The sequence below is a fragment of the Neopelma chrysocephalum genome, unplaced genomic scaffold, assembly GCF_003984885.1.
Source record: "Neopelma chrysocephalum unplaced genomic scaffold, ASM398488v2 Primary Assembly neopelma1_74, whole genome shotgun sequence".
Lineage (NCBI taxonomy): Eukaryota > Metazoa > Chordata > Aves > Passeriformes > Pipridae > Neopelma > Neopelma chrysocephalum.
In genome coordinates this window covers 6,223,915-6,251,374 of record NW_020897735.1, presented here as the reverse complement: position 1 = coordinate 6,251,374, position 27,460 = coordinate 6,223,915, and the positions used below count along the sequence as shown (strand labels likewise).

Below are 27,460 nucleotides of genomic sequence, written 5' to 3'. Positions count from 1 at the left end.
TTCTGTTTACCATTCTGTATGCACGTGCATACAGGTCTGGTGCAGGTGTACCACGTGTGCTAAACTACTTAAATCACACTCTGAGGGGTCCAAAACCAAATGGGGAAATTGGCCTTTGAGCTGTACAATATCTGGAGAAATTGGAGAAGGGGAGACTGTTCTCAAGATAAGAAAATTATCTGGAGTCCAGAGAAGTGATTGTTCAAGAGGTCAAAAGGGGCTGTTTTTTCCTGAGTGTTGTACTAACTTATTAGGTGATGACATAGCAGAATAATTAAAGCAGCTACTGGGACTGACTGCTTACCCCAAATTAATCTGCAATGCTTTTAATGATGTGTGGCTATGTTAATGGGCAAAGTATTTGAAATTCTGCTGTTTCACTCTTTGCTCTCTCCCTGCCACTGCAAGTCACTGGGCTGATTTCTCACCCCACCTCCAACTGCTGCAGTGCTGATTTTAGTCCCTTGGGGTTTTGAAACACCTTTTTCCTACAGTGAAAGTGTTGGAGACTTGCTACACAAGCACCTTGCACCCATTTTCAGGTGTGTTGTTCTACTTGCCTGGTGTAATTACTTTTATAGCTTTTAAATCCACAGTCTCAAAGCATGTGGCCAATATGATCGTAATCCTTCATTCTGCATGGATGAGCTTCTTGCTGCTCTCCTGGGATTTCACATACCCCATGCAAACTTCTAACCTGAGATGTCTGTGACAGGGACAACCACTGTGGTCACACCTAGAAAACCTCAGTGGTTTCTCTCTACACAGAGAGTGTCACTGTGTGCACACACCCACCCACACACACCTGTTGCTGAGCTCAGCATTAATAACTTCTTGAGCCACAGACAAGAAGTGCAGAGAACACATCAGGAAATGCTGAAATGGTGTGCATCCCATTTATCTTGTAGAGGAGCACTCCACCTCTTTTTCCAACTCTGCTATCTACATATGCAAATTTTCCACTGCTGAGTGGCTTCCATAAGCCCCCTCTTCCTCCCCCCTGAGCCAGGCATCATGAATAATTAACATGGCAGCTGGCTTTTGCTTTCATGGCAGACAATCAATTGGAAACTGTGCCAGAGATGCATTTGTTTCTCTCTCTTTTCCTGCTTTTCCCCCTTTTCTGACCCAGTCAATGTTAATAAGCAGTGTTTGCTCTGCAGCCCTGCTTTCCAAAGGCGAGTGGCTCCCTGCCCGCTCTCCCCTTCTGGCTCGGGGTCCCGTGGTTTTCACACTCAAATCGAATGGTTCAGTGAAGGTGCTGCCCTTCAAACTTGATTGACTGATCAGCAGCAGTGAGGTGGGTGGGAGGAGGGGTCTGGCTGGGCCCTGCTACTCAAAGGATGGATTGATCAAGTGTGGAGCCCCTTTTGGGAAGTGGGGGGTTCTCATCCCAAGGGTTGTGTGGTGACAGGCGCTTCCTTTCGGAGCTGTGGGGACAGACAGAGCTCAGGAGACTGTGATCCTTTGTGCCCCTGAGAGTGCAGAAAGGGTAAGGAAGCAAACCCTGCTGTCCTCCTCCATATTTCCCAATGTTACAGCCAACAGTTGAGCATTTTGCCTTATCCTTTCTGTCCTCAGTGTGGAGAGGGACAGCAGAGTTGCAGGATTCCACTGCTGGGGCACAATGCTCGAATCCATGATGGGTTTGGTGCATCCTTCCCTCCTGTTCCCACTCCAGCAAAGTGCCTCCTGGTTTTTCCTGTAGCTAAGGCTGTGCCCTGGGGCCAGTGCTGGGAGTTCTCAGCTGGGAACAGGTTATGTCCCCTGTCTCACTTTCATACCTCATTACCCTCTTGTCCTCTGGTTAAAAGAACAACAAACCAACCTATCTAAACCTCCATCATATATAGCACCTTTTTTTTTTTCTTTTTTCCTCTGACTTTCCACACTTCCATTTCCTGTAGAAAGATGGGGATGCACAGGTGGAAAGGACCAATCTAAATCCATTCTCTTATATGAGCTCAAGTTTGAATCCCACCCCAAGCCAATATATGTTGCCTTAGACTCGTGTTGGTGTGGCAAAAACTGTAACAGCTCAGTCAGTTTGCTCCTATGACATTAAGATGAGGAATCCTTTACATGAATTATGGCCTGACCAGCACTGTTACCAGTCTTTGTGAGTTGTTTTTATAAAGCTCTGTCTCTTTGATCACAAAATCATAAAAGAATTTGAACTTTAAAAAAAAAAAAAAAGCTTTTAGTATCTGGCCACTCTAATTGCACATAAAAGCCAGAAAACATGACTCTGACAACACTGAGAGGTCTAAAGACCTGATAGTAAAGATTTTCACATCTGCAAAGGTCTTCATTTCAGTCTCACGGGTGCTGTAATGAACATCAGCAGCTCTGAGCTCCTGGGGGGTGAAGCAGTTTCCTGGGCTGGGGTTTTGACTTATTGGTTCAGCTCTGGGTTAGTGTCCTGCAGCATTCCCTGACTCAGAGCTGGGTCTGGCAGATGCCTGTCAGGACTTTTTGGGAAGAGGGGAGCCTTTGACACTTTGATTATTTAACTGATCTGGGGAGTTGGTACCAGCAGCTTTTCCTCTCTGCACGGCTGTGGGAGCTGAGCTCAGCCTTCGTAATAACAGGATCTGTAGTATCCACCATTCCAGATGCTGTGAGACAGAGCTGTACTGGCTCCAATGGGACTGAATTCAGAGCGGGAGCAAGTTCCTATTGTTCCTTTTGAAGAGTTACACCTTCTCACAGGTGAATTTGACCAATAACTTTATGAAAAAAAAGCAGCAGAATAGGGGTTTTTGAAGGCATTTGAGATGGTTTATAAGCCTTCAGCAGGATGGCCTTCAGAAGAGACACCGAGACAGAGTATTTGGAATTTAGCATTCTCTTTTTTGGGAAAACACAGGTCTCTTGGTGCTCGGGTGCCTCTGAAAGAGGAGTTTTGTGAAATTGGGAAGAAGGTACAAAAAACTCAATCTTTTCTTCTCATCGATTGGGAAAAGGAGTTCGCTTTGCTCAGTAAACAGAGCTTTGATGGATTCCCTGGGTCCTTCCAGGAGCTGATCTGCTAAAATGACATTTTTATTACTGTTCATAAACTCCAATCTCCGGCTGCTGCCAAGAGATTAGACATAAGCTGTGGGCAAACTTGCTGGTCCGGTGGCTCAACGGGCAAGGGCAGGAGAGGTGAGAGTTTAGAGCTTGCTGCTGCCAGGAGGGAGAGGGAGAGAAAGAGGCAGGTGCTGGTTGGAGTGAGGGCTTGGGGGGGACACAGGGGGTTTAGCAAGCAGGGGAGCAGCAGGGGATTGAAGGGAGGCATTTTCTGAGCTGTAGAGTTTCCTTGCTGGAAGTCCCTCTATTCCCAGAGCAGAGGGGACAGCCTGGGTGGAGTGAGCGTTCCGGGGAGGAGCAGAGGTAGTGCTCATATTAGTGGATGATTGTCTTTAGAGCAATGAGCCCTGAGGGGAAGGGCATTACAGGAATATAAAGATGTGAAGGGAAATTTGCGCACAGTTCTATTATTTTTCCCTTTTGAGAAGGTGAGCTCTGTTCTCAGTGTGCTGATGAGTCAGGAAATCCATCCGGCTCTCAGATATTTATAAGGGACTAGCTGGTAACTGGTGAAAAATGCATGGACTACTGGGACTCTAATATCAGAGGAGCCTTCCTGTGCCATTTCCGTGCTTCTCCTTCCCTCTCTTCATCCCTGTATGTCTATTCCCTCTCTCCCCTCCTCTGTAGCCATTCACTGTCAGTGACTCTTACGAGACGTGCTACAAACATCACCTTTTTGGGCTGAAGGGGCCTCCTTGCAGGAGGCAAACCCAATGCAATTTAATGTGGCTTTGTTTCAGTTCCTGACACCTCTCCAGCACCCACCTTCTCCTTTTGGGATTGTACTATTACTATGCAACCTTCACAGATTTTTAACATACCAGCCTTTCCTACCAGCTGCTGACCAGAAGGTGTCCCAAAGGACAAGACCGATGTCCTTTCAGCTGGAACAGCTGAATCTTTAAGTGTATATATATAAAAATGCAGCAGCAAACAGAATTCACCCCTTTTTTTTTTTTTTTTCCTTCCCCTCAGCACTGCAGTCTTTCCTTTGTGCCTACACCACCTATCCCAGGAACCTCAAGCACATCTTCCACATCAAGTCTCTCCACCTGGGTCACGTGGCCAAGAGCTTTGGCCTGAGAGATGCCCCCCAGAACCTGACTGCTCTTCCAACTGCAGGCTCAAAGAAGAAAACCAAGCCAAGACCAAAAAGGTGAGCCAAGCTGAGCTGGTTCCTGAGCCAGGGAACACCACTGTGGTGTGCTTTGCTCCTCAAGGTGGTCGTGCCTGCTCCAGGAGTCGAGTGTAAATCAAAAGGCAGATCTGCTGGTAGAAATGATCCTTCTACAAACCTGTGCTTTGCTCCCTGTAGATTTAAGTAGTTCTGGCAAAAGCATTTCTGGCAAAATCATGTGGGATCTTCTCCCAGGAAGAGTCTGCAGCAAACCTGGAGTTAGAGCTCTGTCCCCTCTGGTGTGTGCACAGGGATGTTCCTGGGTACTCCTGTTCTGTGTAAGGAACTGGAGACTCCCTGATGGAGGAGCAGAGCCCTGAATCCTTTTCTGTGCTTGAAAGGGAGCTGAAGATTCTCAGTACATCTGATCCTGGCTACTCTGAGTTGGTTCCACAGGACAGATAATCCTGATATTACAATGTTAAGGACATGCTCTCTTCCCTCAATGGCAGGGTGGGAACCTCTGGCTTGCCAGTAAAATCACTGCAATAATTCAAAGGGGCAGAATATTTCTTCTTTATCAGCATCAATTGTGACTCTTCCCATGTAATTGTTGCTACAAACTCTGTTAGCAAACCTTAGCTGTGCAATTAAAGCACTAATCCACATCATTGTTCCTGGGCTGGTCACATCTCCTGCACATGTACATATCTTGTGGAGAAAAAAAAATGCAAGGGGAAGGGATTTTAAAATAAAAAGTTGGAGCCTGCATTGTCCTGCTTTCAGAAGCCACCAGGGACAGGCCACTGCTCTGCCTCCTGCTCCAGCTGACCCTCCTCAGCAGATGGGCAACAGGATGGGAATGCCCCTGTGAGCAGGGGATTTAACGGAGCTTTATTTCGGGAAGAATAGCCTGATTAGCTGATAAAGAGCATGTAAGATGGTATGGGGTGGGCTTTGATGTCTTGCTGGCCCAGCAGGGTGTCAAGCTATGACTGACAGTAGCGTGTCACAGGATTACTTGGGCTGTAACAATGCCTCTCTCTGTTCCTGTGATGTTGCTACTCTGTTAGAGCTACTTTTTCCCTTGTTACAAACCTCTTTTAGACTCGGGTTCCTCCTCCCCAACTCTTCATCCCATTATAGCACAGACAAGCTCAAGATACAGTAGGTAGTTTATGCACAGGATGTGTGGGGTTGGGGGATGTGGAGGTGTTGGAACAAATGGTCTGAGAGTGATTTGAAAGCTCATTTGCACGTGGATCATATAATTGCAGCTCAGGGAAAGTGGGCAGACTTTGCTCAGGTTTGTCACGGCTCAAGCTCCAGATTTCAAATCCAGGAGCATCTGGAAAGTTAAGACCCTGCAGAAGCAGCCAAAGTTGTGATGTGCAACAATTGTTCCTGCCTGTGAAACTTGTTTCTAATCAGCTTTCTCTGTGTGTGCTTAAAAAATTAAATCAAGAGAGAGGATAAATTAGTATTTATAGGATAGTTTAGAGAAAGTGAATATAGATTGACATTCAGTCTCCACTGGCATAAATCCAAGATAGTGCTGTTAACTTAGAGAATTGCTTTTGATTTCACACTGACAGAGCAGAAAGCAAAATTCAGCCTGCCATTTAGAAGACAAATGGGTTTTAGTTGTAAAATGCAAGGCTAGAAATTATAACAGCACAGTCTCAGAGCAATCTTTTTAATGATATTTCTCACGTGATACTGTGAGTGCTGGTTGTCGTATTACACATTGTCTCCCAACACCCGATACTTGTTTTTGATCAGGCTGCTCACTAAAGCCTCATCTCTCAGCACCTGCCTAGAGAATAAAGAACAGGCAGTCCAGGGTGAAAGTGGGGTAAAGGCAGTCGTTAAGTGTTTCCTTAAGAGGACAAAGAAAACTTCTCATTTCTTTTGAAGTCTCCTTTTGTGCTTCACGCCTCCTTGGAGAGCCTGCTTGGGGAAGGTGAGACAGCAGGAGGGAGCAGCCAGGTGTGTGATGTTTCAGTGCTGAAATGTGGGAGCAGCCCTCTCCTGAATGCCCATGTAAACTTCCATGTATTTTTTAAAGCTCTTTGTGCAAACCAGCTGTCCCCTTTGCCGCGGTGGTTCCTGCAAAACCCGACCTGAAGAAGGAAAAAAATAACTGCTCGCGACGTTCGCGAAAGTCGAAATGCTGTGTTTAGGTGAGAGAGGAGCACACGAACCAGATACTGTGTATTGAGTTACAGTACATCAGCTTAGTAAGTGTCTGGGCTCATGCTTTTACTGCAGGGTGGATGCAAGGAAGCTGATCCCACTTCCACTGAGGGATTAGCTGTCCCTCGCTCGCTGCGGAGGAGCAGCGTGCCGAGGAAGTCACTGACACACCAGATAGACACATCTTTTGACTCCCTCACAATGCAGATGCCAAAGACCTACTGCCATTCCACCATGCATCCCTGTGCTGCTCAGTCTTTTGCATTTTGGATCAGTGGGCTTTTATGGGCTTCTGTGGCGACTGATGGTCTGTTTTCTCCTTTTGAACTCGGGAAGCCCGGTGTGTGCCCCCCGAAGGGTTCCACTGCAATGAGGAGTTGCAACTTAATTTGCCTTCTTTGTGAGTTCAATCCATTACAAAGAAAGAGAAGAATCTTTAAGTTCAATAGAATCTGTGAAACTCCTTGCTAGAGGAATCTCTGATGCCAGAAATGCTCAGAAAGATTGAGTTTACTTAAAATAACGTATTAGCTGCTACAGCACGTGTAGAAAGTGATATAAAAACTAAGGTGAAAATCCCCTCATGCTTCAGAGTTTAAGTGCAATGCTTAACTAAAATGGGATCAAGAAAAGGTGTCCAGGGTGCTTCTCCAAGGTGTCCAAGGTGTTTAAGGGCATTTGTGTACATCGTTATTAGAATGCCATTGCTCTGAATATGGAGGTCAGCATGGCCTGAAGGTTTTGGCTGCAAGATCATTGTTTTAATTCATTCTTCAGCATTTAGTGGTCAGATAGAATTGGACAACTCCTGGGAAATACACCTTGTAACCCTGTGTGTCCTCCTTTGCATGGTCAAGGCAGCAGAGGGTGAAAGCTCGTAGCTTTTTATCTTCTCTCCCACCTCATATCCTTGATTCCACTTTTGAACATCTTGGCACTGACAATTATGGAAAGACTAATGCAGGGCTTGTGACTCGAGGCTGCAGCTGGGCCTCCCTGAACAACAATTGTCTAATCATTAGAAGCAGTTTGCCTGCCAGTTTTTACCTGCACATTTAGAGCTTTCTTAATATCACTTAATTAGTCAAAATGCAAGTTTGGAATTTTGCCCACTGGGAATTTTCTTGGTTTGGGCATTCTGCTCTAGAAAGCCAGACTGGAGCTCAGGTAAGAGTGTATATCCATGGGCTGGAGTGCAGATGGATCCAAAAATTAGAGTAAGAGACGTGGCTGCTGCGAAAGGAAACATCACCATCACTCTTCATTAAGGCAGTTCAGGGACACAGATGAGTCCTGTTTACCACATCATGATGTTATAAAAAAGTCCTGTTATGGAATTAAAGTTTCATAGTTGTAAAATCCATCTGATTGTTATCTGCACACAGCAGTGCCCTTTATTACTGTCCTGTTCCACCGTGGCCACAGCACAGAGCCTTTGTTCCATCTCTGAGCAAGCAAATAGTGCTGGAAAACCTCTGTGCTGTGTGGCATGCACCAAAAATTACCTCTCTGCAATTGAAATATATTCTGTCCTTTAGGCTGGGAAAGAGCCTGACAGAAGCAAGAATCCTGGGAAGTTTCCCAACCTTCCAGTGCTGCTTTTCCGTGGGGTGACGACCAAGGGATGGTAGTGAAAGTGAAACTGGGGGTTTGTCTCTTTGTAGCTGAAATACAGTTGACTTCAGTAGGGTGAGGTGGGCTTTGCTGTTCAGCACACCCTGGCATGAAGGCCACCCTGCTCTGGGTGTTCTGGAACAGGCTTGGTGCTCATTCTGGCTGGGTAATAATTTTCCTCGATCTTCTCCAGCGTCTGCATCAGCTGGGAACAGAGGACCTGGGCCATCTGTTGACCTGTCGAGAGCAGTGTAGTATTGCTGATGGATTTCTTGCCCCCACTCTGCAAAAACAACAGCAGAAAAACCAACCCAAACAGGGTTGCATTGGCTGCAGATGGTTCATCCAACACTATAAGTAGAAAAAGCAGGTGTTGCAGCAGCCTTGGCCCAGAGGTAACCCAGCTCTGCTGCTGGCACGGTGTCAAAGAGCTGTTGGAGATGCTGTCAGGCAGATTGATAGTGCAATCCAGGTTGAAATGTTTTCTGATAAATGAAACAGCCCACTCCTGTCTCCTCCAAAGACACACCATGAGCTCTGGGGCCGTGCGTCACAACTTCCTACTCCTTGTCCCTCAGCTGGAGCAACTGGGGAGCCTTTGGTTGCTGCAGATGCTGGGAGTTGGTTAAAGGTCACCACACTTGCTGCACTGCATTGCAGCAGCATTTCACACAGCTCAAGACAAAGGAACAGGCAGCGGTGCCAACCAAGTTGAGGGAGACACCTCTAACAAGAAGCTCACTCACCACTGAGGTAAAAAGATGAGCAGAGGCATCTTCTGAGCCAGCAGATGATACCCAAGGAACCCTTCGTGTATATGTGCCACTACTGTGGCATGAAAGAGTTTTTGGCTTGGAGATCAGCTTGTCATTCAGTTCTCTAATGAAGCAGATGTGCCAGTGAGACACACATATTGAGATTTTGAAAAGAACTTGAAAAATGGTGTCATACTTGTCCCTTTTCTTGTTGTTGTTACTTGGTCCCTGCCCACCGAAAGGTTTGAGTCTCCATATCCAGGATGGTGGTTTGCATATTGTAACAAATGCAGTCCAACTAAATCAGGTGAAACCTGATCATCCTTATGATCTGCTCAGCAGTGCTTGGGAGATAAAGGGGATGTTCAATAGAAACAGAACAGTTTGTGTGTGCTGTTCTTCGCCTTTCCTCTGTGCCTTGGAGCCGTCCACAGCCTCTCAGCTTTGTGGAAAACATCCTCAGGGCTTAGTTCAGTGTGTTTGGTTTTTTTCTTTGCCACAGTACAGTCTCTGTTACTCCACTGTCTTGTTGTTGGTGACTGTGGAATTCAGTGGATGGTGTCTTTGGAACCCACAAAGCCATTGGTCCCCCAAGGTGTGTGGAAGTCACAAACTGAGTGTGTTAAGGTGATGCCTGTAAGTTGGGTGGGACTTCTGTGGTCAGTTGGTATCGTGTAGCAGAGCAGGAGACAGCTGGAGACAACAGGGAGGATTTCATACTCATCACCTGTGCTGTTTTCACGCCTTGTGTTTTTTGGTTTTGGGGTTTTTTTTCATGATATGAAGAAAGATTTACTGCAAATCTCTTCTGAGATAATTCTGTATTTAGCAAGATTCATGAGTTTCTCATGTTTAAAGAGTAAATAAATTCATTCCTCCAATTTTCTGGAGGAGGACAGAGCTTTTTTTTACCTTTAAAACTTTGTCTCTGGCCTGGTCTTTTCCAGACTTTCAGGATCTAACAAAGTCATCTGGGGACAATTCCTCTGTTGTCTCTCTGCTGAGGCTCTTGCTACCACCTTTTGTGAGGTTGCAGCTTAATTACAGATGTGCTCAGATAGCTCTAAACCGAGTTATGACTGTTTCTGTCTCATTTACCCCCAGTTAATAAAACTCAATATTCTCCCATCTATATGAACACTCCTTTCTCCTTTAAGCACTGCTGAAATCATGGCACTGTAGCACTTTGGGATGGGTCAGTCATTAGAGAATCTTTTTTGTCCTGTGACTTCCCAGTAGCTGCACCACCCAAATCGGTGCAATTCCCCCCCCAAAGATTGCTGTGTTTGGAGGGAGGGATTTAAAGGGTGGGGATTTCTCTGCCCCTTATCAGCATGATGTGTTCTCATTAGGGCTCAATATGATTCCTAGACATGAGATCACAGACAGAGATGCTGACAATCCATGTGTTTATCCAGTGATGGGAACACGGGTTCTGTCTCTGTTGCAAATGCATCTTATATTTGCAGCCTTTCTGTGAAGCTTTTTGCCACAGTATCCAGTGTCACCACACAGCTCTCCTGAATTACCATCACTCCAGCCTTCAGGAGCAGGGAAAACACGGCCATCCCGGGTTAGGAGGTGGGAGAAGAGACATGGAAGCCAAAGAGATTAAATACTTTGCCCAGTGATGCTCGGGGGGGTGAGTAGCAGGGTCTCCCTCTGTTCTCCTGGGCTTTGTCTCATAACCACAGGGCACCTTTCCTCACCAGTGTTATCTGCAATGCTCTGGCAGAACCCCAGAGACTGTCACCAGCTGAGCAGAGAGGGGAATTTACAGGTTTACAGCAGGAATCAGGATCCAGCCAGGACTCCTGACCTGGTGCCCTGGCTCCACACTCTTCCTGGTGTGCTGTCACTGCAGGCTGTTGCCGTTGCCTATAACTCTTCCATCTCGTGGTTAAACGGGGCCTTGACAGCTGCTTTTCTTCTCTCAGTGATCAGCACAGGTTCCACAGCACAACTCCATTGATTTTCGTGGCCCCGGGTTAGAGGGAGAAGCCTCCCTTTTCCCTGCATCCCTGCTTTTCTGTGTGCAGCTGATCACCTCAGCAGGGGGTATTGATTTACTAATTGGGCAGCGATTTCACCTGATTGATAATAAAGTGTCCGACAACCCCCCTGCTGAGCTGCAGCTCAGCCCCCGCAGCTACTGGTGGATTCCTTGTCCTTTTGCAGCAGATAGTTCCCTGTTGTTAAGTAAACTGTTGCTTGGTAACCCTGGAGTTACTGTAGTTAGAGCTTGGAGACACAACCAGAGTGTCAAACAGGAACTTTATCCAGTGATGGAGGGGCCGAGCAGAGGATACACCTGCCCTGCCAGAGCCTTCCTTGGCCTGGTGCTGTGTGTGCACCTACAGGATCTCTCTGCACTGCAGCCACTTTTGAAGTGTTTATGTCCTTTTGACTTGGTTTCTGTGAGTTCAAACTGTGTGGTGGCCGTGGGTCTGATTTCTCTGGCACATCCAGTCTCCAGCCCTTCTGTGAATGCAGAGCTGGAATGTTTGATTCGTGTGAGAATGGAGGCTACAGGGAATGTAGCAGTGTCTGTGTATTCCAGGCTTTCTGTTCCAGGGAAAACTTTTGCTGGTAACCATCACACCATCCTTTTTATAACTCTGATCCAGCCTTCCAAACCTACCCCAGCCATGAAACCTACACAGGGATGGAAAACAAGCTGTGGAAAGGGGGCAAGGAAATACTTCAGACAGCCAAGAGTTTACTCCCCTTTCCTTCTTCATGTGCTTGCCCTGCTGAATGGGTTGATCTGTTGCTGCAGCCAAAAGTTCTTCCTTCTCCTGCAATCCCCAGCATGGGTTTGGACACCTGAAGGAATAATGAGGCAGTGCTATAAGGTGTCAACCTTTAGGACTGCTGAGGTCCCTGTGTTGTCACCAGAGCATGCTGGTGTGGATGTGGGGCTGCTCTTCAACTCCCTGGTGTTTAGAGGGACAGACTGATTTCTGTTCACTTCTCTGAGATCTGTTGCAGGTCCTTTTCAGGACCAGCTCCTCAGAGAGGTGCACCCTGGAAGTGTCCAAGGCCAGGCTGGACTGGGCTCTGGTTGGACCTGGTCTAGTGGAAGGTGTCCCTGCCCATGGCAGGGGGTTGAAACTGGATGATCTTTAATGTCCTTTCCAACCCAAACCATTCTGTGATTCTGTGACTATAAAGAGGAGAGTGTCCAATACCTGTGGACACCCACTGTGTCCAGGAACATGGGAACATGGTAAGGAACAACAGGTCCTGCACCCAAGAGATCACAGGTTAGATAAGTGAGGGCAACAGCAGCAACCAGGACCACATTTGCCCAAGGTTATGGATCAGGACAGTGGCAGAACTCGTGGTGGAAAAATGCTGAGTGGGTTTTTATATTTATAGCTGACAGTTTAGGGCTACAGAGAGATCCATGTTGGAGTTCAGGGGATGGGCTGAATGCAGCTACCCTTGCAAAAGGCAGTCTCTGGAGGGGTGGCTGTGAGGTGCCTGTGATGGCTGCGGGACACTGCAAGGAAAGACTCTGTTGGGTTGAGACTCCTGACATTTTCATTTTTTTTCCCTTGTTTGCCTTCCCTTGTTTTCAAGCTCTGGATTTCAGCTCTGTTTATAAAGTGTTTCCATTGTTCAGTGTCATGCGGCTGTTAGGGTTTTTTTTATTATTCTTATAATTTTCAAACTGCTGTGTCACCTAATTCATCAGCCTTCAGCTCACAAACCTTCCCTCCTTCTCCCCGCCGCCCCTGCAAGAGCATTTGTACAGAACAAAGGCTTGCTTTTAAAAACGGCGTGATATTTTGCCACCTTTGTGAAAACCTGTCACAACAATATCTAATTTTGCATGAGACAGAATTTCAAATCAAGCCTGGAGAAGAGGAAGCCGTTCCTTCGCTAATGCGCAAATGTCACTTTTCGGCGCCTCCGCTCCAGTCGGTCCCACCCCAGCAGGGAGAAGGGAATCATCTAATCCCTCTGCTCTTCCCTCTGCTTTTTTCCCAGGTCTGACCTGCTCAAGAAGACCCACGGCAAACGTCGCCTTGCCGAGATCCTGCGCTCTGAATATTCCAGTGGGATGGACACCAAGGTCAGGAGGAAGAAAAGGCGGAGGAAACCTGGCAACCAGCAGATTCCAACATAAGCCAGGACCTCCCAGCCATTGGCTGTAAAACCTGCTTGAGTGCCTCAGCCGGGGGGCAGGGTGACCTGCCAAACCAACTGAGGAGTGTTTCAATTTATCAGGCAAATGTGGGAGGGATCTTGGGGACCTTGGCCTCCTCCCCTTCATTCCATAGGTCCAAATGGAATCGAATCCAGGCGTGTCCTGTTGTGCTGCTGCAATTAAACGTGGCCTCCTGAAGATGTGCCGTGTTTCTAAGGTGGTTTTTTTTTGCAAGAAAAATAATTTTAAAAAAGGTTCAATATGGTTTTCGGAGAAACGTGATGTCTGTGTAACATAAAAGTGAGACGACTGTGGTCACACAGGAGGTGCTTTTCTGTTTAAAGACCTGCAGAAACGCTCCACAATCCCTTCACTTGCCATTTTGAACCTGGTTAACAGTCGTGGCAGGGGAGCACGTTGAAGAGGAGAGGGGAGGCTGCCCCTTCCCTGTCACTGTAAGGGGGCACTTTGCTCCTGCCTGAGGTAACAAAGCCACGTTGCTGCATCTCCTCTCCTGTCCTCCGTGCACTGGGGCAACGTCTGTCCCCGGTCAGGAATTTGCCACCTGTCATGAGGCTGGTGGTGGGACTGTGGAGAAATGACACGTGGTCCCTTTGGGGCAGAGCTCATGGGCACGAAACTTCACGTCAAAACTTCATGTCAGGCGTTCCCAAACTCCTGAGTTTGGGAACAAACGTTGTCACTCTGGGAAGGAGCCGGTGTGGAATCCAGCAATCTCCAAACTTCTCCTTGCCTGCAGCGCATTGTCACACCTAATTATAGAAGGCAGAGGGTGTATGGAATGTCTCACCTCTCTGAACATTAAAGCTTTGCAGGCTCTTGCTAATGCTTGCCAGTAGTAACCCAGCCTTTTGGGGTTCTCTGCCTTGCCTGGGCCTATTTTGAGCACATCCCAAGCTAATGGATTTCTCTTCTTGCTTTTCCCGTTTGCCATCCATCCTGTTCTCCTCAGAGAACTGGGACACTGAGAAAAGGGATGCTGGTTGGCCCTAAATGTGCTGAGGCTGGTGCTTGTTCACCATTGCCCAGTGTGTGAAATGGAACCCAAACTCCCCTTGGAGTTGGCGAGGTGCTGAGGAGAGCAGGTGCCCCCAAAATCCTGCACTTCCAAACTCCCCCAGGTGAGCACCCACCTCCCTCTCCCTGAGTTCCTCACTCTGCTCCTTCCAGCACCTCCTGTGACACAAACACCAAGCAGTGCACAGGAGAAAACACTGCAAACCCTCCCAAAACACAACTTCCTGCTACCTGCATGTGTCTTCCTTGAGAGGGATGAGGAAGGGCAGCCCACCCGTGCCCCAAGCCAGGCATGTTTAATGCAGAAGCAGAAAGTGCTCAAACAGTGGCAATTCCAGATGTCAGAAGGAAGAAACTACTGAAAAAGGAGTATAAGCAGATGAAAATGATGCCTGCTTTGTGAATCCAGAATTGAGGGCACCTACTTTGGGCTGTAGTGAGTCATACAAAGGATTGTAGGAGAGAAGCAATCAGCCCCAAAGTATTTAATTTCTGAAGTGGATGTAACTTTTTAGAACCAGAATTTTTTTTTCCTCCCAGTGGCTTATCAAACACATTGATTTCACTGTGATACTCTTTTGAACACTTCAGAAAGAAGCTAAGAAGGCTCCAGTATCAAATTAACCATGATTTTGCAGAGAGAATGAAGTTACTAACATTCATTAGATTAAAATAACAACAAAGCTCACCTGATTTGGTTATGAGGACTATTTGGAAGAGCAATCAGATTTTAAGGCAAATGTCAACTTAAACAGAAAAGAAACCCCTGAGGATGAAAATGACTCAGAGTGATGCAGGGAGTGCAAGTTTGGGAATGATCTTGTGCATGAGGGGAAAATATGTGACCTTCTCCTGGCTGACTGTCATGTAGGAATTAATAGGGACTATTTGCAAATTCACAGTAGTAGGAATAAAGACCAACAGCACATGGGTGAGAGACATCAGGAAATCTCATTGCTGCCTGCATTAACTGGGCATGGAATGTTACAAACAGTTATGATGAATAATGTGATTTTTAAAAATGGTAGAATGCCTTTTTCTTTCAGCTTCACCATCTTTTAGCAGGTAGTGCTGGATTACTGATGTGATTAAGGGAAGGGAGAGGAGGAGATTGTTAAATATGAAAGAAAAGGTGTTAAAAGATATGTACATGCACCTGGAGTTAAGCTGAGTTTGCCTGTAAAAAACTTGAAGGCTGATGTGCAAAATGTGTTTGAATTGTGGCTGGGTGGGCAGAATTTGATTCCTTGTTTATATTTGGGCAGCTCTAAATTGGCTCTGAGGCGGCTTTACCCCTGTGCACCACTCGATTCAGGAAGAACCTGGTAGGTTTGGAGTTAATTTGTGCTCAAATCACCTCTAAATTGAGGCAGGGCAGGGTGTGGTCCTTGTGGTGGGGCAGGGCTGGTTGAGTTGCTGTTGGGTTCCATCACTGCATCACCTGCAGCCCTTCATCACCTGCAGCAGGAACGGGGTGTTGTGGGTACCCAAATGCCAGAGGAGCTGCTGGGGGTGATGGTGGGTTCCTGTGGCGTGGAGCAGGTAGATGTCACCCTGAACTGCTCCTGAATTTGTCCCTTCATGCTCTAAGGTACGTGGTGGGTGTTGCAGGGGGTTTGGTTGGGTGGGAGCTCCTCTGGGAGGGGAGATGAGATGAGCTCTGGGCAGTGTTTGGTGGGATTGCAGCTTTGTTGGGCTGTAGGGATATTGGCTTTGGTCAGGTTTGCTTTCTTGTCTGCATTGTAGTGGGTGGCAGGGGCCTTCCTGCCCTGCAGCCCTGAGGTTTCTGTGTTTGGTCTGGAAATGGTGGCACTGTGAAGCTTTTCTGTAAAGCTGCCTGTGAGTCAGACCTGGGCTCACTTTGGGTTTGCCTTCCTTGCTGGTCCACTCCCTGTTCTCACAGCCAGTCCTGCCTCTCCCAGGAGATGTTCCTGTGCATTTTCTCAGCTCTCTTCTGGCTTTTTGTCCTTTACCTGTAGAAGGAACCCACATCCTCCTCTCCTCTGCAACTGGAGCACCTTGAGTTCACACTTCAAGGCTTTGGATTAGGAAAAAGCAAGGAGGTCACCTTGGGACAAGGGTCACAGTTAAACACCCACTTCCAGGGTGTAGGTCAGACACAAGACATAGCTCCAGAACTAAGCAGGGTAGAAAGCAACAGAACCTCCTGCTTACAATTTGTTTTCTCCACAAACCTGGGAAGAGGGCAGGAAAAGCACCTGTGTTCTGGGCTTTCCATTCTGACATAGTTTTGTTTGGTGTTCGGAAGAAGCCATGAAATACCTTGGCTAGAAACAGTTCAGATTTGACTGAATTTGTGTGTTGGCATGTTCAGCAGAGCAGCTTTTGTTCTCTGTCTGTTCCAAGGGTGGTGGTCCTGGTTAAAGCTGTGTCAGGAGGGGAGGAAGGTGGACCTTGATCTGGGTAAAAGCCCAGAAGGGGTTTGAGAGCCAGGATTGCATTTGGTCCTGGCAAACCCACTGCACTATCTGGTCTGTGTGTTGGATCCAGAGCTTGACAAACCAACCACCAGCAGCCTGTCTGTTGGACTTTGTACCCTGGGGGAGGTCGGTGGAGCAGAACTGGTGCAATACTCCAAAGGTTTCCTTCATGGCACTGGTGCTCCTTCTCAGCTGGGCCATTTTTACTGCTTCATCTAATTTCAACCCAGCACAGCCTGTCCCACGCCTGAGGCCTTGCCAGGATTGTGCCTGCCTGGCACTGCCCTCTGGAAACAAGTAGTTTCCAGCCTGGTCAGGGGCTGCTGTAGGTACAGGACGAGTGCTGGTGGGTTCTGCTGTAGGACAACAGGTTTTATCTCAGTCCCTGGAGGTGAGGTTGGTCCTTCAGCGACTTTTGAGGCTGCTGAGATCCTCCCACACGAGATGCTGTTCATGTGGCAAGTGCTGTGCTCTCTGAGAGCCTGTAGTGTCTTCCCTAAACTGATTTATCTCAAAGCTTGCCTTGCCTGACTCTGCTGTGAGATCTCCCTGGAAGCGACAGCTCCAGCCCTCGCTTCCCCTCTGCTTTTTCTTTCCCAGCCAGACATGGCACAGCCATTCCCCCTTCCCAGAGAGGAGGTTTCCTCAGGGCTCTGCCCCGCTCTCTCCTTCCATCCTTGTAACACGAGCCGGCCTCTGTCGCTGTGTTACAGCGTTGGCTCAGTCCCGCTGGTACAGGGGGAGTTTCCAGCTCCTTCCAGATGTGAAATGGCAAATTTAAATATTGCAATTACAAACTTGTAACGAAGCCTTGTACTTCATTAATGTAAGAGGAGGAATCTGCTATGGCTACAAGGACAATTAAATATTAGAGAATGTCTTTGATTCACATTCCTGCTGTGTAAATGGGAGGAAGGTTGCTGTATGCTCCTTGCCTGCGCGCTCACAAAATGAAAAGCACACCCACTGCAAGTTGTCCTTTGATAGATTTTTAATATGATTTTAAAGAGTTTTGTTTGGCCTCATTCTTATTCAATGAGATTAATTTAAAGCACTTATCCCCTGGGTTTAAGTCAATCCATGTAGGATTTGGGACGGGGGGTTGTTGCCCGGGGAGGGGGTTGTTTGCAGGCCTCTCTGAAAGACTCCTTTCCCACTTCATTAACCGTGAGCTGGGAGCGACCCCCCTTCCTCCTCCTCCTCCTCGCCCAGCCGAGGCCCGGGGATTTACCAAACTCCCCCATTCACATGCAAAGGACCAGCACCGTCCACAAAGGCCGGGGGCTCTTTCCCCCAGGCGTGGCTGTGCATTTGGCCGAGCCGACAATCCCCCTCCCCGCGGGGCTCGGGGGGTGCCGGGGCAAAGCCCCCGGGACGGAGCCGGGCCGGGGGCACCGGGCTGGGACCCGGCCCCGGGGAGGGCGATCTGTAGGGCCGGTGGGTGCCGGGGGGGGGGATGCTCCGCAGACAGGCGGGCCGGGGGAAGCGGAGGGGCCGGGGGAGCGGCCGGGGGGACCCGCAGCCCATCTGTCGGCTCCCCGAGCCGAGGAGCCGCTGCCCGGCTGTCCCGGGGACCAGCTGCCGGGCCCGCTGGCCGCGGCCAGATGAGCGACACTTTTAAAGGGTGGAAACAATCCATTTTGCAAAGCGATCATTTAAAGCACTTAGGCAATTATACACTTAAGATTAGCGTCATTAATTCGCTATCGCCGCGCCGGGCAGCAGCGCCCCGGTGCCCCCCGACGGCCCCGCGGCCGGTCCCGCATACCGGCACTGGGGACACCGGGACCCGCGGAGGGGGCGAACCCTGCCATGGGAGGTGGGAAAACTCCTCTTTGCTCTTCCCTTTTCCCCTCGGCGGCGGCGGCGGCTGCTCCGCCAGAGCAAACAAGCGGGAGGGGAAGAAGGGGCCGGCGGAGGCGAGACCCGTTTGTTTGTAAAGAAGTTTTATTTCCACATTTAAAAAAGGGGGGAGCGGGAGCGGCCGCGGCGCCCCGAGTGTCCCCCCCCGCGCCCCCCGCCCGGCCGGGCCGGCCCCGGGATACAGACTGACAAGAATCACTTACACAAATACGCCCTCAGGGTTCACAAATAAATAATTCATATACATTTTGCACCGTATTTACATTCCACCGCGCTTTTTTCCCCCCTTTTTCTTTTCTTTCCTTTTTTTTTCTTCTTTTTTTTTTTTTTTAATTTTAAGTTACAGACGTCCCAAAGTCTCGCTGGGGCCGTCGGCCCGGGCCCCACCACGGCCCTTCCCGGATGGTGCCCCGGGGTCGGGGAGCCGGGGAAAGCGGGGAGAGGGCTCCCCGTAGCCGTCCGTGGCAGGTATGGCTCGGTCCCCCCGACAGTTCCTGGGGAGGGGGCAGAGAGGCAAAGCCCCCCCGGAGCATCCGCCTCCCCCCGTGCTCCAGGCGCCGTCCCACGCCGGGGTGGCGGGACCCACAGCGACCCCGCTGCCCTTCGGGGGCACAAGGGGGTAAAAAGGCGGCGAGTGCCCCGCGGGGTCGGGGGGCAGCTCCGCCGGCTCCGTCCTGCCAGGCCTGCCCTTGCTTCTTGCATTCTTTATATATATTTTAAAAAAGGAAGGGGAGGTGTCATTTATATTTATATATATATATATATATTCGGGGATGAGCGGGAGTCTGTCGCTTGCTCGCGGCCCCAGAGGTGGGGTGGTCCCCTCCAGCCCCCCGGCCCGGTGGGTGCCGGGGGGGTCTCCCGGGCGGCCGGGGCTCACCGGGGCTGCGCAGCCCGGGGCAGGACGCCGGGCAGCGGGGGCAGGGGCGGCGGGGGCTCGCTGCCGCCCTGCAGTCCGTGGATGAGGATGCGGGGCACCAAGGGTCTCTGTAGGGCGGGGGGCGGCGCGCTGGGTCCGCGGTACAGGTAGAGGGCGGCGCCGGGGTCCAGGTTGGAGACCAAACTCTGCGGGTAGAAGTAGGGCGAGGGGAACATCCTCTGGAGGGCCGAGTAGTTACCGGCCTCGGCCAGCAGCTCCAGGCCCACCGCCGTCTGCCGTTTCCACTTGGTCCTGGGGGGGCACAAGTCGAGACAGGGGGTCAGGGAGAAAGGGATGCTCCCAAAGCCGCTCCCGAGCTCTTTTTACCCTTTGCATGCCCTCTTTCCCCGGACTCTGCTCTCCTTGCGCATCCCCGCTCCCACCGCTGGCTCCCAGGGCCAGACTTCCTTGTGTGGCAGGGAGGGGATGCAGACCCCAATAATCGGAGCAGGGGGCTTATCTCCCTGGTGTTCCCACCGCGGCAGCCCGGCGTGAGCGCCCACGGAGCCCTCCCGGAGCTACCGGAGCCACAGCCCGGCTGGGATCCACGGGCGGGGCGTAAATCGCGGCGATATAAATCGCGACCATCATTTCAGTCCCTTCCAGGGGGGTGTAAGTTCCAGATTGTCACACGACCCGCCGGGGATCCTCTCCCCTCAGCCCCGCGGGTGCTGCGGCCGCCGCGATGCCCCGGCCCGATCCGCCGCCCGGGGCTCCGGGACCACCTCCCCGGGCCGGGGCTGCCGGGACGGGGCCGGGCCCCTCGGGGGGCTGCGAGGGTCCCGCGGGGGGACACGAGTGGGGCAGCGTCCCGGGGCATTCGTTTGCGGCATATATATGTCTCTCTGTATATACCTACATATATATATATATGCACACACACGTATATATTTTATATATGCATACATACGTACGTAGGATATGTGTGTGTGTGTATATATCTATATATATATATATGTGAGTGCCGGATCTCGTGGAGAATCCCCGGCCCCGGGATCTCGCCCACGTCGGGGCCGCCGGCGGGCCGGGTTGGCCAGGGAAGGGGCTGGAGGCACCGGCTCGGCTCCGGCGCGTCCTTGCGGGAGGGATTTTGGGAGCGGAGAGGTGATCACACAGCCCCCAGCCACCCCCAAATCACCGACGTGGGGGGAATCTTTGCAGATGGCAAAGCGGGACTGGAAATGACGGGGAGGGAGGGTCAAACCCTGGGGTGAGCGGGGGGACAGTGTGGGGGCTGCAGCCGGGGGTCCCTCGTTTGGTGGCGGTGGCAATGGTCGGGGCTCGGGTTGTCCCGATAAACCCACTGAAGCCACCACACGTCTCCAACCCTTTTACAGATTTGTCGCTGAAGCGCTAAACCTATTTCCACCAGTAAATTATTCATCATAATAATAATTGTGTAATTACTGTAAAGGGTGTTAATTATTGATGCCCAAAGCAGTAATTGGTATCTATTATTAATGGGCCGATGTGTTATGCTGTTGTGTTTAGCTGGAAGCCCGGTCCTGCCTCCTCGCCTTGCCCGGGCTGGGGGCACGGATTGCCCCCCACCCCCCGCCCTCCCCCGGCATCGCTTTTCTCCCCTTGACTTTGGGGTAAAAGTCCCCGGGGGAGGCGGGGATGGGACAGACATGGCACCTCTCCTGGTGCCAGGAGGGACGGGGTGGTTGTGGGGTGCAAGAGCCCTGCCCGGTTTGTGGGTGCGGGGCCGGGGAGAGGGGCAGGGTGGGATCCCGGCGCTGCGGGCAGGAGGGAACGGTGCATTTTTACCTTCTGTTCTGGTACCACGTTTTCACCTGCGTGTCGGTGAGGTTGAGGGAGGCGGCCAGTTCCATCCTGTCCTGCACGCTCAGGTATTTTTGCCTCTCGAAGCTGCGCTCCAGCTGGGCCAGCTGATGGTCGGTGAAGGCGGTGCGGGCTTTGCGCGGCTTTTTCAGCCGCACTGGGGGGCTGTCCCGGGAGCTGGAGATCTCTCGGTCTCCTTCTTCTTTCACTGAGCCGAGAGGGAGGAAGAGAGGCCAGGTCAGGGCAGGAATGGAAATACCCTCAAAAGAAGGGGGTAACCCCCTGCAGCCGTGAGCCAGGGGCTCAGGTCCGAGTCGGGCTCACGGCACATTTGCTCTGCAACCCCGAAAATTTTAACCTTGGGGGGGACTCGGGGGTCTCCTCGAACCGGGCCCGGCCTTTCTCCTTCCCGAGGGCCTGGGAGTGGGGCCGGAGCGCCGGGATGTGCCGACGGGACCCCCGGCCCGGCCCCGCCGCCCTCCTGCCCAGACCCCCCCCTTATCCCCTTCACTCCTCATTTCTCACGGGGCAGGGCCCTCCTCTGAGTTTATTCCCCCAAACCCAACAGATTTCTCGATGCTTGGATAATTTTTATTTCCTTTTTTTTTCTCTCTCTCTTTTTTTTTTCCTTTTTTAAACCGAAAACAAAACCAACTAAAACTGAAAATTTTTAAGCCCACATTTTTTGGAGGGGAATGTTGCCAGGTTGGTCCTGCTTTTCCCCGCTGAGGAGAAACCTCCGTCCTCCCGGGGCGTGGAACAAACCTCCCTTCTCCAGGGCGCACAACGAAATACTGGGGAAGGGCTCCGCAAGCCTCTGCCCGGGCTGTTTTTTATCTTAAAAAATGCCGAATGAGAGGGGCTGGCGGTGGTTCGTTGGCGCCGTCGGTACCTACGCGCCGGCGGAGCAACGCGGGAACTTACGCCACAACATGTTAGTAGGTGATGGAAAAATTATCGAGCAGAAATAAAAATAAAAGGGGAAAAATAAATCCCTGTTTGTGCGCGCCTTCCCCACCCTCCTGGAGGAGATTATGGAGCAAAAAGGCTCGGTTTATACAAATCGGTGGCGTTTGGTTGTTTTGTTGTGTTTTTTTCACAGGGGTTTATGTTAAATTTGCTGGTGGCGGGGGTGAGCAGGGACAGGGCTTCAGCCGAACGCGAGCTGATTTCTCTCTGTAGGAAGACAATAATCCGGTTAATTGAGCCACCGGGGAGCGAAACCCTTCAACCAGAAATCCCGGCTCTGGCCGAGCAGGCAGAGCCCGAGCCGGGGACGAGCCTTAAGCGGGGAGATTCGGCCCCAGATCCCGGGAAAGCGGCAGCGCCGGGACCGGGCAGGGGAAGAGGGGCGGCCCCGCTCCCTCCCGGGAACGGCCCCAAAGTTTGTGCGGAGTTTTTCCGCGGAGTAAAAGCGGGTCAGGCCTCGAGCATCCCGAGACGGCAAATCCCCCCCGGCCCCCGGGCTGATCCTCGGCTCCTAAAAAAGTTCCTGATTTCCAAAGGGCTGCAGGAACGGCGGCAGCGGCTTCCCCAGCCCGTTGGGATCTTTCCCTGGCTATTCGTGGCTTAAAAAAAAAATTATACATATAAATAAATAAATAAATATTATGGATTTTTTGGCATTTTGGCCGCTGCGGGCTAGGCCTGGTCCCGCAGCTCCTTCGCGGAATAAATCAGGGGCGTTTTGCCCCAGGAAAGGCTATTTCCAAAGCAGCAAAAAAATGATCGTGCTGGAAGCGAGGACCTTCACCCGCTCCCCCGTTAATGCAGGGATTTTCCCCTGATTTAAGCTGTGTTTCTCCCCCCCATTTAAACTGTGTTTTTCCCCCCGTTTAATCTGTTTTCCCCCCTCATTTAGGCCATTTTTTTTCTCCACGATTAGAGCGGTGTTTTCCCCGCAACTTAAAGGATTTCTTCCCCCCATTTCAGCGGCGTTTGCAGCGTGGCCGTGGCAGAGCCAGGAGAGGAGCCAAGCGCCGACGGGGAACGGCCCCCACCCAAATCCATCCCCCCCTGCCCGGGCTCGGCCGGCTCTGGGGGATGCGGAGAACCCGCTTTTCTTTCCCGCCCCCCGCCGCCGCTTCTTTCGCGTCTTGGCGATTTGGGGGAAGGGGAGAGGAGCTGAAGGAATTTGGGGCGGGTGTAGGAGGCGAAAACAAACCACCAAGGTGGGAATCGCGGCTGTTTTCAATCCCGGCCCTGCAGAGCCGCGGGGCCGATGATTCCTCCCGGGGCACTTCCAGCCCCGGCACCGACCCCGGGCTCCGTCCTTCGTTTGGAGCGAAAATCCCCTTGCGATGCCCCGAGGTTTCCGCCGCCTTTGGAGGCTCCTTTGGGCGAGTATTTTTTCCTCCATGAACCGGATTTCAGCCCAGCCGCTCCGGGCGGGCCGAGGGTGCATTTGCAGCCAGGACAGAGCTCAGCGCCTCCCCCGCTTTTTTCTGCCAAGCCTCCCAAATCCATCGACCCCGCAAGGTGCCATCGCCTCCCCTTTCTCCTCCCAGCTGGTTACCCTCGCCTTCCCCTCTCCAACAGCCTGCGAACACTTTTCCTGGGTAAAAGTTTGTAGGGGTGGTGGGGGTGCGATGGGCGAAGGCACCCGGGATAAACCGCTCCGGGGAGCGAGGACCGACCCCAACCCTCCCGTGCTGTTCCTGTGCCTCTCCCCGCCCCGGCTGCCGGAGGGGAAGGCCGGGAAGGGGCTGCGAGGGGCCCGGGAGGCCGAAGCCCCCGGCCTGGGGCGAGCAGCGGCCGCATCCATCCCCAGCCCCGCCGTGGATGCAGCCCGGGGTTCCCTGTCTGTCGTGCTCTGTTTTGAACCATCCCCAAAATAATAACACAAATAATACATCGAATCAAACCCCGCCGACTGGCTTGTTCGTTTCTCAGCGGAGCGGGGGAAATACCTGGCAAAGTCGTGATTATTTTATTATTGTTTTCTTCCCTTTTTTTTTTTCTCCTTTCCTTTTTTTTTTAATTTTTTTTTTCTCAGGCAGAAATCCGTCTCCGGTTCTCCTCTCCCATATCCCCGCGGGTAGGAACGAAACCAGCCGGATCTTTCCCGCGGAAAACAGCCCGGCGGATACCCCGGGCGCGTTTGAGGAAGCGCCGATCGCCCCAACCCCTTCCACCGGGCCGAGCCCCACCGAGCCCCGAACCCCAAGTTTTCCCAAGTTGGTGCCGACCCCGTGGTCGTTTCGGGGGCGATCGATACCGCGACCCCCCCCCATCAGCGGGGCCGGTTCCGCAGCGAGATCCCGGAGCACCGGGAGACCCCCGGGCCGCCCGAGGCTTTGGGTCAGGGCCGCCCTACAAAGCCCAGCGGGGTGAGCGGCTCTTACCTTTGTACTCCGAGTCCGAAGAGGAGCTGCTGGTGTTTTTTTCCATTTTCTCCCTAAAATCCTCGCCAGGCTTGGTGGGCATCCTGCCCGCCGGCTCCTGCCCGCCGTGAGGTCCATTGGTGCTGGAGTAAGGCGCGCAGGCGGCCAGGGGCTTGCAGTCGGCCAGGATGTCTCTGATGAGGAAGGAGGAGGTGACGGTCCGGGACTGGGAGGGAGCCGAGACCTGCCCCGGCTGGAGATGCGCATCCAGGCCCGGCCGCGGCACCGCCGCCTCCAGGCACTCGCGGCCCGGCGAGCGGGGCGAGGGGCACCCGCTGCTGCCCTCGGAGCGGGGGCTCAGCTCCAGCGGGGACCGGCCGTCGCCCACCAGCGGGTCCCCCTTGGGCACGGCCGGGCTGCCGGCTCGGTGGGAGAGGATGGAGTCGATCCCAAACCCGGTGGAGCCCTCCATGGCCCCCGCGAGGTGCCGGCGCTCACACGGGCATTGGCGGGGAGGGCGCGGCGGAAGCGGTTTGATAATGATAATTAACAATAACAGGAGGAGGGGAAGGAAAAAAAAAAAGAAGGCAAAAATAATATAAATAATTAAAAAAAAAAAGGTGAAAAGGAAAAAAAAAATGAGCAAAGTTCAGTCTGGGATCCGGGCAACAATTGCTGCAAGGCTCTCCGAGGCGCCGCGCGTTAGATCCAAGGCTGCTCCGTCTTCAGCATCGCGCCCAGCTGCACTCACAGACAGACAGACAGGAGAGGGGGGGGAGAGGGAGGCAGAGTCAAACTTTGGCCGCGAAGGGGGTGGGGTGAGGGGGGACGGACCCCAACCTCACCCGGGGTCCCGGCCACCCCACCCGTGCCCGGAGCCGCGGCGGCGCGGGGCTGGGGGGCAGCCCGGGGGGCTCCCAGCCGGAGGTGGGGAGGCAGCGATCGATAGTGGAGGCTTCGCAGCGCCTTAACCACTTAATGATCCAGAAATCAATGGGGAAGGGCGAGGGGAGGGCGGAGGGGGTGGCCAGCCGTCGGGGCCGCCGCGGCGCCCCCCCTTCCCCGCCAGCACCTCGGACACCGGCGGGGGGGGGAGAACCGGAGTGACTCCGGAGCCTTCAGCACCTCGGACGGAGCCCGCGAGCCGGAGTCGCTCCGGAGCAGGAGGCGCCTTCAGCACCTCGGACAGCGGCGGGAGCACCGCGCCCTCCCCGGGGGGGGAACGGGGGGAAATGGGGAGAAAACCTGAACTTGGGCCGCTCCGGCTGGGGGACCTCGGCACCCCCCTCCCACCCCGTGGGAACGCGCCCATTGGCCGCCGGGCGTTTTGGGGGATGTCACTCCCCAGCAGGCGACACCTCGGAGCTTGATTAACGGGAATTAATTGCCGCCCGCATCCCCGCGCTTTCCGGGCGGTTTCCGCCCTCTTTTGCCGTCATTATCCCGCTGATAGGGCTCGTAATGGGATGATTAGCCGCGGAAGGGGCGGGGGGGGGGGAGTGGTGGGTTGTCGAGGGCTTGCTGTTTTCTGCTCGCCTCCCCCCGCAACTAGCCGATCTGCAGGTCCCTCCCAGGCAGGGAAAGTTTTGCTGGGCGTTAAAATAATAATTAAAAAATAAAAAAGAAGAGAAAAGAAAAATTAAAGGAAAAGGGAAAGCATCGAAACCCTCCCCAGGCTCCCAGCACAGAGGCGGCTGCTCTGAGCCCGAGGTGAGCCTCGGAGCTGCGAATTTCGTTGAATCCTCTCGAAATCGGTTGAGACCGAACAGAGAGGTCCGCGGGGCCGCCGGGCAGCCGCCACCCCAGCCCAGCGCTGCCGGAGCGGCGAGGACCGGGCACCGCTCTGCCCGCTCTCCCAGCGCCCAGCGGCGGTACCTACTGGTGCAACTGGGAAGGGGCCGCACTCAGGGTGGATTTTTCCTGCCGTCAGTCCCATAGCCCCAGCCAGGGCTGCCCATTTCTCCCAGACACACCAAGTTTCCTCCCTCCCGTCCCGTCGGGGGGTTTTGCCGTTGTTGGTCTCCCAGGCTGGAGAGGGACCGGCTCCCGCACGATTCCCACCTTCCTCCCGGTCAGACCAGCTCCTGCCTCCTCGAGGGTTTATTTAGGGGCTTTTCCCGCGGGCAGACCCTTCGCCGCGGAGACGAGGAAAATGTCCACACCCGGGCGTGCGAGGCTGTGCCACTTTAAAGCGATGCCGCCGGTTATTTCTCAAATACTCGATTTCTTCCGTTCCCCACCTTCCCGGCCAGTCAGCTGCATCTTGTCCATCTTCCAAAGCCGCCCTTGGCCGGCAGCTTGGAGGCGACCAGCGAGGGGAGAGCCCCCCCTCGGGAAGCCCGGCTGCCAGCTGTCGGGCAGCGGCGCAGGCAGGGCCCCCAGCACCTTCTGCCCTCGCCCCTGCAGGCTCGGGGCCGGCTGGGATCGGGGCAGCGGAACAAAAGAACCTCAGAGGAGGACAAGCCCAGGAACAAAATCAGCGTCAGCCCCGGTCCCAGCCTACCCCCACCTCGGGGATGCAACGCGGCCGAGCCGGGCACTGCCCGTCCTCCCTGTCCCAAGGATTCCTGCTGCTGCTCTGCCCTGTCCTCCTCCCATCACAGCAGTGCTGCCCCAGCACCCGGGACTGGGGGCCAGGCTGAAGGCTCCTGGTCTGTCCAGGGGCAGTTTTGCGGCATCCACTACCCACAAGGCCAAGCCAAATGTCACTTGGGGCTGGACCAGAGCGATGGATGTGCACAAACTGGTCCCAGTGAGAAATAAGGGTGAGACCCCGATGGGGTTTCCCAGCTCTTTGCAGCGTTTGTGTTGGTTCTTGGGCTCTGGCAGCCTCCCTGTCCCTATCCAACCAGGAGATCCCATTTGGGATGGAGATTGGCACTGGGACCAGAAGCAGCCCTGAGGTCGTGTTTGGAAGCAGAAAATGGAGCAGGGCTGGGAGTGGGTTTAGAATGAGGATTTGGATCAGCCATGCAGGGACAGGTTGGGGCTGGTGAGTTTGTTGCTGTATATCCTGCTCTTGAATAAAGCACCTGCCTTCAAATAACCACAAGGAAGTTTCCAGATCAGAGCAACTTCCTGATGCTTTGCAAGATTTTGGGGGGGGACGTGAGCTCATCCCTGAGCAGGTGCTGCACTGTGCCATCCCCAGCCAAGGCCCTGGAGACAGAGACTG

General features: G+C 52.7%; 2 protein-coding genes across 3 annotated transcripts in view; one reads left to right on the top strand and one right to left on the bottom strand.

The window, feature by feature from the left end:
* Nucleotides 1-13,132, top strand: part of DDX31 (DEAD-box helicase 31) — a 46,842-nt gene extending 33,710 nt beyond the window's left edge. Inside the window, exons 19-20 of the mRNA XM_027687581.1 lie at nucleotides 4,054-4,234; nucleotides 12,757-13,132. Of these exons, the coding sequence (XP_027543382.1) occupies nucleotides 4,054-4,234; nucleotides 12,757-12,895 (320 nt within the window). The 3' untranslated portion in view covers nucleotides 12,896-13,132. The remainder of the gene's footprint in view (nucleotides 1-4,053; nucleotides 4,235-12,756) is intronic.
* Nucleotides 13,133-19,134: 6,002 nt separating this feature from the next.
* On the bottom strand, nucleotides 19,135-26,569 carry BARHL1 (BarH like homeobox 1). Of its 2 annotated transcripts, none has more exons than XM_027687590.1 (4): nucleotides 26,347-26,569; nucleotides 24,307-25,026; nucleotides 20,948-21,170; nucleotides 19,135-19,429 (listed from the first exon to the last, which is right to left on the bottom strand). In XM_027687590.1, the coding sequence occupies exons 2-4, from the start codon at nucleotides 24,755-24,757 to the stop codon at nucleotides 19,135-19,137; spliced, it is 969 nt and encodes a 322-aa protein (XP_027543391.1). In that variant the 5' UTR covers nucleotides 24,758-25,026; nucleotides 26,347-26,569. The 2 variants fall into 2 exon arrangements, with proteins under 2 accessions (XP_027543391.1, XP_027543390.1); XM_027687589.1 differs by lacking the exon at nucleotides 26,347-26,569 and adding an exon at nucleotides 25,411-25,801.
* Between the last annotated feature and the right edge of the window lie 891 nt (nucleotides 26,570-27,460).